The sequence below is a fragment of the Microcaecilia unicolor genome, chromosome 1, assembly GCF_901765095.1.
Source record: "Microcaecilia unicolor chromosome 1, aMicUni1.1, whole genome shotgun sequence".
Classification (NCBI taxonomy): Eukaryota; Metazoa; Chordata; class Amphibia; order Gymnophiona; family Siphonopidae; genus Microcaecilia; species Microcaecilia unicolor.
Genome location: NC_044031.1, coordinates 193,368,676 through 193,384,175, shown reverse-complemented (window position 1 = coordinate 193,384,175; position 15,500 = coordinate 193,368,676). Strand labels below are relative to the sequence as shown.

The 15,500-nt window shown below is 42.5% G+C and overlaps 1 protein-coding gene across 1 annotated transcript in view; it reads left to right on the top strand.

Moving 5' to 3' along the window:
- The window catches only part of CLASP2 (cytoplasmic linker associated protein 2), a 977,269-nt gene that overhangs the window by 833,567 nt on the left and 128,202 nt on the right, over nt 1-15,500 (top strand). The window contains 2 exon segments of the mRNA XM_030203481.1: nt 5,724-5,830; nt 11,267-11,423. Of these exon segments, the coding sequence (XP_030059341.1) occupies nt 5,724-5,830; nt 11,267-11,423 (264 nt within the window).

Sequence of the window (15,500 nt, the reverse complement as noted above, 5' to 3'; positions counted from 1 at the left end):
GCCCCAAAATTGCAGAGCTGGCTATAGCTGGTGGGGGGGGCGGCAATGCATTACTCTGTCCAGGAAAAAAAAATTAAATGATCCCAGGTTCCAATCTAATTCATGTTTAATGTGGGATAAAATGCCATAAATAAGTAAATAAATATAAACTTTTAATGTTGAGCACCCGATTCTCAAAGTGAACATATTCCAAACACTATAATGAAAATAAAATGATTTTTTTTTCTACCTTTGTTGTCTGGTGACTGTTTTTCTGATCATGCTGGCCCAGTATCCGATTCTGCTGCTGTCCTCTTAACTCCGTTTCCAGGGCTTCCTTTCCATTTATTTCTTTACTTTCTGCCTTTCTTCTTCATTTCTTGCTCTATATCCGTAAGTAAAAGCTGGCTCCTCCGCAGACTTGCCTGTCCAGTGGATCCAGCTTCTGCCTATTTTCTTCATCCATGTGAAGTTTTTCTCCTATCTTCCTTTTCCCTTATCTCATCTCCTTCCTCACTCTTCCCTCCCCTCCATCCATGACCAGCATTTCTTCTCTCTCCCCTCCTCTCCCCTGCCCTCCGTCCACCCATGTCCAGCGACCCTCCTCTCCCCTGCCCTCCGTCCACCCATGTCCAGCGACCCTCCTCTCCCCTGCCCTGCATGCACCTATATACCCAGTGACCCTCCTTTCCCCTGCCCTCCATCCACCCAATCCATCAGTGACCCTCCTCTCCCCTGCCCTCCATCCACCCATACCCAGCGATGACCCTTCTCTCCCCTTCATGATCCACCCATGCCCAGCGACTTCCTAGTTCTCTCCCCTGCCACCCCCTCCCGTGTTGTTAATAGAATTCTCCTCCCTCCCTCCCGTCACCGATCTGACTCCTTTAATTCTTCGGGGCAGGCAGTCTTGCCTGCCCGCTGCAAGCACTGACTCAGTCCCCTGATGGCGCTGCCGGTTCGTGCTTCAAAATTGCCGCCGAGACTTACAAGGGCAAAGTCTCGCGAGGCCGCCTCTGGAAGTCTCGGCGGCCATTTTTAAAGCCCGAACCTGCAGCGCCAGCGGGGGAGAGTCAGCACTTCCAGCGGGCAGGCAAGACTGCCTGCCCCGAAGAATTTGTCAGGTCGGTGATGTGAGTGAAGAGGGAGGGAGGAGAGCCGGCTCGCGGGTTTCAACAACCGGCTCGCAAGAGCCAAGCAAAGTTAACAAGCGGCTCGTGCGAGCCGGCTCCAGCACACCACTGGCCTCAGGGATCGGTGCTGGGGCCGATTCTGTTCAATATATTTGTGAGTGAGGTTGCCAAAGGGTTGGAAGGTAAAGTTTGCCTTTTTGCGGACGATGCTAAGATTTGTAACAGAGTGGACACCCAGGAGGGAGTGGAAAACATGAAAAAGGATCTGCAGAAGCTAGAAGAATGGTCTAAGGTTTGGCAATTAAAATTCAATACGAAGAAATGCAAAGTGATGCACTTAGGGAGTAGGAATCCACGGGAGACGTATGTGTTAGGCGGTGAGAGTCTGATATGTACGGACTGGGAGAGGGATCTTGGGATGATAGTATCTGAGGATCTGAAGGCGACGAAACAGTGCAACATGGCGGTGGCCGTAGCTAGAAGGTTGCTAGGCTGTATAGAGAGAGGTGTGACCAGCAGAATAAAGGAAGTGTTGATGCCCCTGTATAAGTCGCTGGTAAGGCCCCACCTGGAGTATTGTGTTCAGTTTTGGAGGCTGTATCTTGCTAAGGATGTAAAAAGAATTGAAGCAGTGCAAAGAAAAGGTACGAGAATGGTGTGGGATTTGCGTTACAAGACGTATGAGGAGAGACTTGCTGACCTGAACATGTATACCTTGGAGGAAAGGAGAAACAGATACAGACGTTCAAATACTTGAAAGGTATTAATCCACAAATGAACCTTTTCCAGAGATGGGAAGGCAGTAAAACTAGAGGACATGAAATGAGATTGTAGGGGGGCAGACTCAAGAAAAATGTCAGGAAGTACTTTTTCACGGAGAGAGTGGTGGATGCTTGGAATGCCCTCCCGCGGGAGGTGGTGGAGATGAAAATGGTAACAGAATTCAAAAATGTGTGGGATAAACATAAAGGAATCCTGTTTAGAAGGAATGGATCCTCAGAAGTTTAGCAGAAATTGTGTGGCAGAGCCGGGGGCGGGGCTGGTGGTTGGGAGGTGGGGCTAGTGCTGTGAGGATGGCAGATACTAATCAAGGTCAGGTATACACAAAAGGTAGCACATATGAGTTTATCTTGTTGGGCAGACTGGATGGACTGTGCAGGTCTTTTTCTGGCATCATCTACTATGTTACTGACCAATTTACTTCAATATGGTCCATGCTGTCTTGCCGTTCCTGTGCAGTCTCACAGGTTCAAGGTTCAGCTATCCATGGCAGCAACTTTGAGGCTTGTTCAGTAAGCAAGGGCCCACATATGGCCCATGCTATCTGTTCTGTTCCTGTGCAGTCTCACAGGTTCAAGGTTCAGCTATCCTTGCCAGCATCAGTTTGGAGTCTGCTAGACTGATGGCCAGTCCCACACCATCTGTTGAAGAGATTCCTTTGTTCCCACCAGATTTATCTGTGGTGGCTACAGAAACGAGTCTCAGAGGCATTTGGACAAGGCAGCTCTGGGACACTGATCAGCCCAGGAGACTGATTGACCCATAAATCACCTGGACGTGAGAGCTATTCATCTGGCCTTGCTTCACTTCCTTTCTCAGGTTCAGGATAAAGCAGTACATGTACTGTCTGACAGAGTCATATGTTAATGAACAGGAAACTACCAGGACTGAAGCAGTCTCTTTGGAGATGAGCAAACTGTGTGAACAGACAGAGTTACACCTACTGGCACTCTAAGCAGACCATTTAGAGGGGGTAGACAGACATTCTCAACCTCCAGATACTGGACCCTGCGGGAGTGGGAGCTTAGTCTGTCGGTGAAGCACTGCAGAGTCCCAGTGTTAAACCTAATGGCGACTTGCCAGCGTTCCAGATACCTTCAGCTGTAAGGGATAGTCTGGGTTGGCAGGGCTAGATATTCTCTTGCATCTATAGCCTGAGGTTTAGCTCCTGTGACCCTGACCTGATACACAGGATTTTATTTATTTATTGATATCATTTATACCCCACAATTTCCCACCACTTGCAGGCTCAATGTGGCTTACAACATTTAGTTAACAAACAGGAAATTACAATAAATGGAAAGTGATACGAGGGGCGGAAAGGTACAGGGTTAAGAGAAAGTAGTTGTCCACTAATTGATTGTGTCAGATTGGCCTTGCTGTGCTTGATATGCAGACTGGATTTGGCTCCTCATCATTTCTCCGCTTCTTTTGCCAAGAAGACTAAAACTTGCTCGTGGAAGAACCAGATCCATTACGCCTTAGCCCTTGAGAGCCAGTGCCCTGAGAAGGAAAGGCCTAGATGATCTTCTTCTATCCATGACTCCGGGTGTTGTTTTTTGTTTATTACTGAGCGAGTGTTTATATATCTGATCCGGATCAGTTCGAATGAGTCTCGTTCATTGGGTTCACATTTAATTCTCACCAAGTTATGTCTAGTATTGTAGGTTCTTTGTGCCACTTGTGTGCATTACTTCTGTGTGAAGAGGTTTGGTTTTTGTGAGGTGTAGTCAGGATTATTCTATCTGGTGTGCCATTGTCAATTGACTCAGTGAGGTAGTTATTTTGCAGGTGGCGGTTTGTGATAGGAATTGTTTGTATTTTGTATTGTGTGTCCTGGTACCAGGCTTTCGCATTTATTGCCCAGGTTATGAGCAGAAAGAGGGTGAAGTTTATCTGTAGGATCATCATAGTGACAGAAGAGTTTAACAAAGGGACAGGATGTAAAAAAAACACAAAAGGGCACAAATGCTGGTGATATGGTCTGGGAGGCTTCTGTGGGGTCAGGCACAGAGGACTTAGTATTCTACCTCATCACCTATCTTGAGCAGCTGTGTACGGGTCCACGCTCTGCTGTATAATTGCCTGTTTCTATTGAGTGCCATTGACCTGATCGGGCTAAGTCGGGAGCTTGCATATCTCCTGGTAGGGCAATTTTAGCAAGTGGTGAGAGTAGTGTGTGGTGGGAGTCCATTTGCTACGGTTGCAGATATCAACGGTAGATTGTACTGTCATTGAATGTCTTTATTTTAATGCTCATTCTATATGTAATAAGGCTTAGATAATGAGGGACTGGATTGGAGATACAGACCCTGGTTTGGTCTTTACAACTGAAACCCTTTTTCTCCTTATATTTTAAATATTTGTCCTCCTGGTTATAAGGTAATTCATTCACCTCTGCAAGACAGAAGGAGGGGAGGTCTTGCTTTTATTTATAAAGATTTTTTAAATTTTAGATTAGTGGATAATTCAGTAGAGAGAAGAATTTGGAATATATGATTTATAGGTTCTCTGGTAATGACTATAAGTTCGCCCTTGGTTTTTTGCTTCTATACTAACCACCAGGATATTAGAAAGATGTTCAATTTAAACTAGTTGAAGTTATTAGTTACTATTGTACCTAATTTGATAAATTTGTAATCTGGGTGATTTAAAACTTCATTTGGAAGATAAAACTGACCCAAAGGTTTTTCAGTTTCTTTCACTGCTATCCTCACTATCATTAGATTGTGGCCCTATTTGTTCTACTCATTTAAAAAGGTCATTCATTAGACTTTGCAGCATATACATGTGATAATGATGTAGAGCTATTAGTGGATATTGTTTCTTTGGATACGTTAATTTGGACCAATCATCTTTTAAAATTCTATTTGAAGTTCTTTAACACTAATACTGTTTGAACTTGTTCAGAGAATATATATGTTGATAGGAAGTTTCCTAGTAGTGAAGTTTTTTGTCAGGGTTTTTTTTCTAGATCTGTTTTAGTGCAGTCTGATGTTGATTCTATGGTTGAATCATGGAACACTGTTTCAAATACTGTTTTGAGGGAAATTGCACCTTTTAATAACAAGAACAAGTGAGACAATTCTTGGTACTCTAATGCCCTGTTGTTGTTGAAACAGGAATGCAGGTCTTCAGAAAGAAAGTGGAGGAAATATAAATTGGATTTCTATTATACAAATTGGAGGGCTAAGATGTCAAAATATAAATTGGCTATCAAAGATGCTAAAGTAAAATATGATCAGAAAGTGTTGGAAGCTGGAAACTCTTCTCAGATGTTCAAGATCTTTTCTTCCTTATCAAACTCGGAGTACGCATTAACAATTTTCTGATTTTCTACCATTGTAGAGCCTGAGTTCCTAGTGTCTAAACAGTTTATTTTATAAATGTATAAACTGCGTAAATCAAAGCAGTTTACAATAAAAACATACAAAATAAAATAACAAGAAAAACAACAACATAAGGAATGGGAGAGTTCAATAAATATAAGGTTGCAGATCTAGGACATTTGAGCCTTCCTTGAGTAACTTTCCAGCCCTTCTCTCATGGTGCTTTTCTGCACAATATTGTTTTTCTGCCCCTAGGACAACTCCTCTCGTGCTCTTGCCTCCAGCTTTCACCTCCTTGCCCCAGCTTTTCTCTCTTTTATTCTCCTAATGTACTCACAAACCTAAATAAACACAAACATAATAAAATGGAAAATAATTTTGAGAAAAAGTAATGAAATATCTAGACATAGTTTGACTTAGTGTGGATTTTAAATCAAATATGTTACTCTTAATTATTTGATCATGCTTTATATTGAATTATTTTTGTTTTATTTCCCATTAGGGTCCAACAGGAAGTCCTCTAACAAGGCCTACTCCACGCTCACCTGCCAGCTGGGCGAGTCCCCTCACTTCCCCGACTAACACATCTCAGAATACACTTTCTCCAAGGTAACATTGAAGTTTTATGATTGAGAATTACATCTTTTTTTTTTTTTTTTTTTTAAAGGATCTGCAGAAGCTAGAAGAATGGACTAAGGTTTGCCAATTAAAATTCAATGTGAAGAAATGCAGGTTTGCCAATTAAAATTCAATGCGAAGAAATGCGAAGTGATGTATTTAGGGAATAGAAATCCACGGGAGAAGTATGTTAGGCGGGGAGAGTCTGATAGGTACGGACGGGGAGAGGGATCTTGGGGTGATAGTATCTGAGGATCTGAAGGCGACGAAACAGTGTGACAAGGCGGTGGCCGTAGCTAGAAGGTTGCTAGGCTGTATAGAGAGAGGTGTGACCAGCAGAAGAAAAGAAGTTTTAATGCCCCTGGAGGCCGTATCTTGCGAAGGATGTAAAAGAAAATAGAAGCGGTGCAGAGAAAAGCTACGAGAATGGTATGGGATTTTACGTTACAAGATGTATGAGGAGAGACTTGCGGACCTGAACATGTATACTCTGGAGGAAAGGAGAAACACGGGTGATATGATACAGACGTTCAAATACTTGAAAGGTATAAATCCGCAAACGTACCTTTTCTGGAGATGGGAAGGAGGTAGAACGAGAGGACATGAAAGGAGATTGAAGGGGGGCAGACTCAGGAAAAATGTCAGGAAGTATTTTTTCACGGAGAGAGTGGTGGATACTTGGAATGCCCTCCCGCGGGAGGTGGTGTAGATGAAAACGGTAATGGAATTCAAACATTCGTGGGATAAACATAAAGGAATCCTGTTCAGAAGGAAGGGATCCTCAGAAGCTTAGCCAAGATTGGGTGGCAGTATAGCACTGCATGAGTCTGGTAGTGCTTTGGAAATGTTGAGTAGTAGTAGTGGGGGGAGGCAGGGGCTGGTGGTTGGGAGGCAGGGCTAGTGCTGGGCAGACTTATACGGTCTGTGCCCTGACAATGGCAGATACAAATCAAGGTAATATATACACAAAACGTAGCATATATGAGTTTATCTTGTTGGGCAGACTGGATGGACCGTGCAGGGCTTTTTCTGCCGTCATCTACTATGTTACTATGAGGCTTATTTTCAAAGCACTTAGCCTCCCAAAGTTCCATAGAAACCTATGGAACTTAGCCTCCCAAAGTGCTTTGAAAATATGCCTCTATGTAAACATTTTATTGAATGAAAAGATTTTTTTACAAGCATCTTATTTGAGTAGTTAAAAAAACAAAAAAAGCAAGAAGAATATTTTGAAAAGGCCAGTGAAGGCTTAAACTTTGTACAATAATTAAAATATATTTGGTAGTGATGGTGCTTAATGATGCAGCATAGGAGTCCTGGGTTTAGTTCCCTTGCCTAGCTTCTGCTGGACAAGGCTCACAGTGCTGAGCCGCAGTATTCAGAGCCCCAGGGGAGGGAGTCCAAGTCATAGAAACAGCAGCTTCTGATATTTTTTTCTTGGACACACATTTTCCAGCCTTCGTAAAAGGAATTGTAGTCCATGTCTTTCACCAGAAGGCTCGCGTTGCAGTAACTGAGCTGACTGGCAGAGTGCTAACATTTATTGGGAACTTTCAAGTACTTATAAATGATCATGGTAGTAGCCATAGTATAGACCAGGTCTGATGTCCCAGTTGTAGCAGCTAAACAGAGGCTCAGTCTTGAATTGCAGTTTGCAGTTCCTAAGTGCACTGTTGCAACATTGATCTGCTGTATAGGCCAGCTGGAGGTGCATACTTTTATCAGGGTCAATAGGGCATCACAGTCCATGTATTGGAATGGATTGCTGAAAGGATGACTGTCAGCCTAACCAGAGGAACTCAGGGGAGGGGCATGAGAGGGGCTAGGGGAGGCTGACATTTATACACCTGGGATCTTGCCAGGTACTTGTGACCTGGATTGGCCACTGTTGGAAACAGGATGCTGGGCTTGATGGACCATTGGTCTGTCCCAGTATGGCAATACTTATGTACTTACGCACCTAACTTAGAGAATAAGTTGCGCATGTAAGTGCTGCATTTAGGTGCACCCATTTACACCAGTCATAGGCCTGACGTAAATATGTGCAACCTACATTAAGGCACGCCAGTGCAGGTTTACACTAGTACTCTATAAATATGGATAAATGTTCTCATACAATAGGCTTACTACCTGCGCAAATATGGCACCTAAATGTTGGTGCCCTGTTAATAGAATTGTCTTTATATTGTAGTAAGTGGAGCATTAGAATTAGTAGTAGAGTGTGCACTGGCCCAGTCACATTTAAATCTGAGTAAAGGACGTTACAAACCATATCCTTTCATTACTGATACAGGATAAATTTAATGGTTGGAAGATTATACTACCATTAACTATGTGCAAACCTGATTTAGTTAATGTTTAATGGCAAGTCAGTGAAGCAGGTAATTACTAACTTGTCATGTTGTGTATAACACTATGTAAGATATTCTGCCTTTTGAAAATTGTGTTTTTCAAAAAAGTTGAAGTTGGTTTGAAATGATAATTGCCTCATTCTTGGGGGGGGGGGGGTAGATTTATAAGAGGGGTGCCTAGGTAACAAGACCAAAAAAGTACTTATTTTAAACCTAAAGGCAAATTGGACCCCCAACAGGGCACAAATTCACACACACAAATTTACATCTGCCTTGAAGATGGGGCAAATATGTTCACATATTGTATGTTAGTACATAAATATTGTACAACTCAGGCCAAACTGTACACCTGGAAATACCTACAAGCCATCCTTGTAATAATGTGCACAATCTTTGTTTACTTTTTATGTGTGTATACCTCTGCTCAATTTTATAATGGCCCTTTTTCATGTATAAATCAGGCTTTATATATGGAAAATGCTATATAAAACTCCCCCCCCCCCCCCCCCCCACAAATACAGAAAAAAAGTTTAAATGTTGAATTTATTTTAGGGAAGGGAAATGGGACTTGATATACTGCCTTTCTGAGGTTTTTGCAACTACATTCAAAGCGGTTTACATATATTCAGGTACTTATTTTGCACCAGGGGCAATGGAGGGTTAAGTGACTTGCCCAGAGTCACAAGGAGCTGCAGTGGGAATTGAACTCAGAGTCCACTGCACTAACCACTAGGCTACTCCTCCCAGTTGTCATGCTGTTGTTCTCTTGGTTTATAAAGTGTGCCAAGACTTTAATTTGTGGTTTCTTTATTAGGATTTAGGATTTATTAGGTTGGAAATGATATGCAGAAATGTACTTGTCTTTATTTTTGTTCCACTATTGTTCTTAGTGTACTGAATCTGGGATTATGACAGATGTGACATTTTTACCCATAAGGAAGAAGCATGGAAAGCCCCTTCTGCTGTCCACAGAAGGTTCTCTGCCTTCTATCTCTATAGCTAGTGGCCACTAAAGGGGTTAATTCTATAACACAGGTTTCAGCATTTAGATGCTGATTACACACACAGATATTTAGAATAATGGCATGCACTTACGTGTGGGTGTAAATGCCAAAATTCAGCTTAAGCGCTACTCTGTAAATATCCATGTAACTTACATTGCATTTAATTGCAAGGGGTGTGTATACACGGGCAGAGCATGGACAGGTCTCAAAATTACACATAAAACATAGAGAATATGGTAATATGCAGATATCTGGAGCACTTAAGTGCTAACCCTTATATTAGCTGTATGGCTGGCATAAGTGTTCGTACCTAAACGTGAAGCACATATGTACCTGGTGAGGCTTATATCCTATAAAGGAAAGTAGGGCTTATGTCCCTTTATAGAATAGGCTCTAACTAGCCTGCCTGTTATAGATTTGCCCTCTTAGAGGGTGATTTTCTGACAGGTATGAAGGGCAAGGAGGCACCTATTTCAGTGCTATTTTATAGCAACAATAATAGGTGCCTAACAGGCTCATTTTCGAAAGAGGAGGACGCCCATCTTTCAACACAAATTGGAAGATGGGCATACTTCTCACAGGGTCGCCCAAATCGGCATAATCGAAAGCCGATTTTGGGCATTCCCAACTGCTTTCCGTCGCGGGGACGACCAAAGTTCACAGGGGCGTGTCGGAGGCGTAGTGAAGGCGGGACTCGGGCGTGCCTAACACATGGGCATCCTCGACCCATAATGGACAAAAAAGGGCATCCCTGACGAGCACTCGGACGACTTTACCTGGTCCTGTTTTTCTTACGGCCAAGCCACAAAAAGGTGCCCGAACTGACTGTACAGTGCACTTCAGGCAGGTGGACCCAGGCCCGTGCCCCCCCCCCCCCCCACCTCTTACACTTGTGATGGTAAATATGAGCCCTCCAAAACCCACCACAAACCCACTGTACCCACATCTAGGTGCCCCCCCCCCCCCTTCACCCATAAGGACTATGGTAGTGGTGTACAGTTGTGGGTTTGGGGGCCTCAGCACACAAGGTAAGAGAGCTATGTACCTGGGAGCAATTTATGAAGTTCACTGCAGTGCCCCCTAGGGTGCCCGGTTGGTGTCCTGGCATGTCAGGGGGACCAGTGCACTATGAATGCTGGCTCCTCCCACGACCAAAGGGCTTGCATTTCGTTGTTTCTGAGATGGGCATCCTTGGTTTCCATTATTGCCGAAAATCAGAAACGACCATGTCTAAGGACAACCTAAATGTCAAGATTTGGGCATCCCCGACCATATTGTCAAAACGTTCATCTTGTTTCGATAATATGTGTTTCTGCACCCCTCCGGGACGTTTTGCAAGGGCGTCCTCAGCAAAACTTGGGCGTCCCTTTCGATTATGCCCCTCCACGTGTCTTTATATTGCAGCCTTACAAAACCTGCAGAAATTGTTCCTAAAACGCATCCGCATACGTGCACCTCCTTGAAAACAGGTGTAAGTGCACATAAGTGAAGTACGTACTCAGGTGAATATTTTATAAACTACACATGTACTTGCGTGCTCTGCACAAACTACCTTCCTGAGCACATATATTCATGACCTAGGAGCCAGCTCTGCGGCTGCTTGAGCACCCCCAATATTGAACAAACTTTTCCCTATACTGTGTCCAGGGAGATGTAATTTCCATTGGGCTTAACACCCACAATACTTTTGAAAAGTTGGCATAGTGCATAGATCACATAAAAGAATTTGCATTCTTTTCACTCTGAATGTTTGTATGTGTGTAACTCATGAGATCAAAGCTTCTTAATTTATAAATTGCACATGCAAAAGCAGAGATTAGCTGCAAAAGGACCTTTATAAAATTATAACCTAGTATAACAGAGTGGGGTGACTAAGAGTCAAATACTGACAGGACTACAGGATTGCATGTTGCTGACTACAGTAAAATGCTGCCAAAAATTTTGCAGTAGTCCTAAATTCGAGATGAAAATCTGTTCTTTCATACCTGCACTAAAATTGTCCTGTAATAAGAGGGGAGGGGAGTGACATATAAGATGCTTGACCCTGTCTTTCCTTTCTGTCCACTATGTAGCGCATTTGATTATGACACAGAAAACATGAACTCTGAAGATATTTACAGTTCTCTTCGAGGGGTAACTGAAGCCATTCAGAACTTCAGCTTCCGTAGTCAGGAGGATATGAATGAACCTTTGAGACGGGATTCTAAAAAAGAAAATGACACTGACTCTGTGAGTACTGACTATGGTAGTAGTATTGTCAGCTAGTATGTTGTTACATTTGTACCCCGCGCTTTTCCCACTCATGGCAGGCTCAATGCGGCAGGCAATGGAGGGTTAAGTGACTTGCCCAGAGTCACAAGGAGCTGCCTGTGCCGGGAATCGAACTCAGTTCCTCAGTTCCCCAGGACCAAAGTCCACCACCATAACCACTAGGCCACTCCTCCACTAGTATAGCTAGCAACCATTTTTTTAATACAACTATAGAATGCTCATATTAATAGCCAGTTGTGGTACAGCTTATCTTTAAGTCTTGTACTTATTTGATTTACAGGATACATTAATGATTTTTCATGTGAATTCATGAACATTCAGTGTCTGAAAGCCATTAACTTGTCTTCTGATACATTTTATTTTCTGATTCAAGATTTTATTACTTGTTCAAAACATAGGATATAGATTCAATTTTCTCATTAAATAAAGGCAAATAGAGTGCACAGGGTCTGATTTGGATCTGGTGATTAATTTGTTAGCAATTTGGAAAAGAGCAGAAGACTCGAAAATATTCAAGGTGAAAAGACTGTGAGAAACTGTTGAAAATCCATGCCAGATTGGAGTACTGAGCATCTAAATGGCAAATTAAATTTACTGTGAACAAGTGTAAAGTAAAACACATACAATGCTGAAGTTTTATTTTATAAGTCTTTACCCAGGAAAAATAATTTTGGCATCACGTAGACAGTACATTGAAATCTTCAGCTCAGTGTGTAGTGATAGTTTCAAAGTCAAATAGAATGTTAGAAATTATTTCCTAGCCACCTTTTGGGGCAGACTAGATAGCCTATTTCAGTCTATCTTCCACCATCTAATATGTTATATTTGGAAAGGAATTAAGAAAACATCATAATGCCTCTATAAAGATATGTGACGCAGTCACAGCTTGTGTACTATTTGCAATTCTCATCAACACATCTCAAAAAAGGTATAGCAGAAGTTAGAATATCCTGATGGGTACTGCAATAAAAGCTGAGCTACCTTAGATATATTTAAATAAGAACGATGTGGTAAACAGTTCCAAATTACCTCCATCAGATACTAGGTAAGTTGTGAATACAAATAGAAAACATTTTTTAAAATTATCTATCTGTAAATTTCTGAGGTAGAAAATATTAAATTAAACTATTAGAATGTTTGGCACTAAATGAAGAAGAGATAACAGGCATCTCAGAGACCCTTGGTGGAAGGATAGCAACTAATTGGAGAGACTGATACCAGGTTACAAATTATATTGGAATGATAGAACTCTCCGTTTCAATATAATTCCTGAGTGCCTTTAGTGTTGATGAGCAGATGCTCTGGTGACATTGAAGCTTTTGTCTCCAAAGTTGACCAGTGAACTGTGGGATATGTTGAGCCATGTAATGTTTAACATTGAACAAGTTTGTATTTTCATAGAGCAAGTCACATAATGTTTTGTGTTTATATGACAATTTATGGTGTTTATTGTCACGATTGTTCACGAACTAGCACTGTGGTTTGAGAAATGTCTTAGATCACCATTTGAGCACTATTTAAGTATTTAAATTATGCAATTTTTCAGAAGGTTTTTTTAAGATCAGTGATTTTAAACTTGAACCAAGAGTGAACACAGACAGCTGTCTGTCCTATTAAGATTTCTGAGGTCTTTTTCCTCCATTTCATGCATGATAATTTTCCATTTTAGTAAGCAATAGATCGTTTTGTGATTTGTAATAAATTACCCCAGTCCCAGCTGAGCCCAACCCAACAATTGGACTTCATAGGAGCGCTGCCAGCACAATTTGAGCCAGTGCTTTCCTCTCAGCAAATAGAGGCTCTTGTCTTGGTAGTTCTGGAAGTTCAGCAAAGTCAGCAGGTGTTGGCTTATCAGATGTTGAGAATTACTAAGCCATGCATGTCACACCCATGGCATGCCTCAATTTGAGGACAACTCAGTGGATCCTGTCTCCCCAGTGGTCTCGAACCATGGTGAACCTCAAGGATGTCATTACTGTCATGCCTTCCTCCATGTCTAGGTGGCTATCATTCCAAATTCCCCAACCCCACAAGACACCGACGACAGATGCATCCAGCCTAGGGTGGGGAGCTTATGTAGATGGGTTCCACACCCAGGGATAGTGGTCTGCTCAGGAGACACAACACCAAATCAGTTTCCTGAAGTTGCAAACTATCTGGAACAAACTAAAGGCTTTCAGGTTGTCATGTACTATGTCAAATATCGGGGTGGCATGGGTTTGCACCTTCTATGTGAGAAAGCCGTCAGAATGTGGAGATGATCTATCTCCCACAGAATGATACTCAGAGCAACTTTACTGGTGAGGTAAAACAATTGTTTGGTGGACAGCCTGATTCAGGTCATGCACCTGCACAAATGGTCCCTCAACATGGCCGTTGCCTGAAAGATGTTTCAGGAGTGGGGCACGTCCTCAGTAGATCTTTTTGCCACTCACTGTCCCTCAGTTCTGCTCTAGACTGGGATCACATGGCAAACAAGCCTTACATGCCTTTCTCCTAGATTTAGGGACAGGTCTTCTGTATGCATATCTTCCCATGCCTCTCGAAGTGAACCCTGATACTTATCGCACCATACTGTCTAAGTCTGATATAGTTTCCTTTGCTTCTGGAGCTAGCCTCTGAAGATTGATGAGTGCTTTCTGACCCTCATCATTTACAACAAGGAGTTCCTCTTGCATTCCGACCTTCAGTCTCTGGCTTAGATGTTGAGAGGCTTAGAAGTAAGCTTCTTGAACTTACCTGAGGGGAACCTCTTGAGTCTGCTTGCTTCCAGGAGAGATTCCACTAGAAGGTTCTGTTTCATGTGAAGAGGTTTGACTTCTGGTATGAGGACGAGGCCCTAGATCATTTTTCGGGTCCTAACAGCTTGAATATTTTATATACCTGTCAGTCAGGTCTCAAGACCAACTCAGAGTTCACCTTAGCACAATTGGACTGTATCACCAGCCTTTAGTTATTGGCTTCATCGGGGGTTTGCTTTTACTAAAACCTCCTGTCAAGCCTCCCATTGTGTCTTAGGATCTCAGCATAATCCTCACTCGACTGATGAAAGCACCTTGTGAACTACTTTTTACCTGCCACCTGAATTATCTGACCTAGAAGGTCTTGTTTTTGGTGGTGGTCACATCAGCCCTGAGCTCTAGGCCTTAGTAGATGTAAAACTTCATATAAAATGGATCAACAGAGTGGTAGTGTTGGCATTCCATCTTAATCAGTCAGTTGTTGTTTCATCATTATTTCTCAAAGCCACGTACCCATCAAGATGAAAGCACACTCTGGACTGCAAGAGTGTCATGGCCTTCTTTCTGAAGCAGACTAAAACCTATAGAATGTCCACCTAGCTTTTTGGAGGTTTTTTTGGCCCCAACAAAATGGGGGCTGCCATTGGTAAACGCACACTCTCAAATTGGCTCACAGACTGCATTTCCTTTTACTTATGCCCATGTCATTGCTCACAAAATCAGAACAGTCAAGAGAGTAGTGTGAAGAAATGACACTTCCAAAAGCATGAGGGAGTCAAAGATGTCATACACAAAATTTATTCATGAATAGCAACCTGTAGACTCATCACGGTGCCATGTTTTGACACTGGTCACCCCTTCTTCAGGAGTCTGAGTTGATGGATTTAAGACGCTGTTTGTGAGCACAGAATAGACAATCTCAAGTTTTGCAGTTGTAAAAACACGATATGTCAGAGTTAGCTCCTGAGCAGGTGTGACCCACGCTGAAACATAGCACCGTGTTGTCTACAGATTTTTGTTCGTGAATAAATTCTCTGTATGACATCTTTTACTCCCTCGTGTTTTTGGAAGTGTCATTTCTTCACACTGCTCTTGCCATGTTCGTAGTATTCTTCATTCCTCCACCTCGGTGGTTGATCTACATTCACAAAGTCAAATCCATGATGGCTTTGGTAGCCCACTTGAGATCTGCCTTCATTGAGGAGATTTGCAGATCTGCAACATGGAGCTCAATCCATAGATTTATATCTCAATACTATCTAGAAAAGGATTCCCGACGTAACATCTGGTTTGG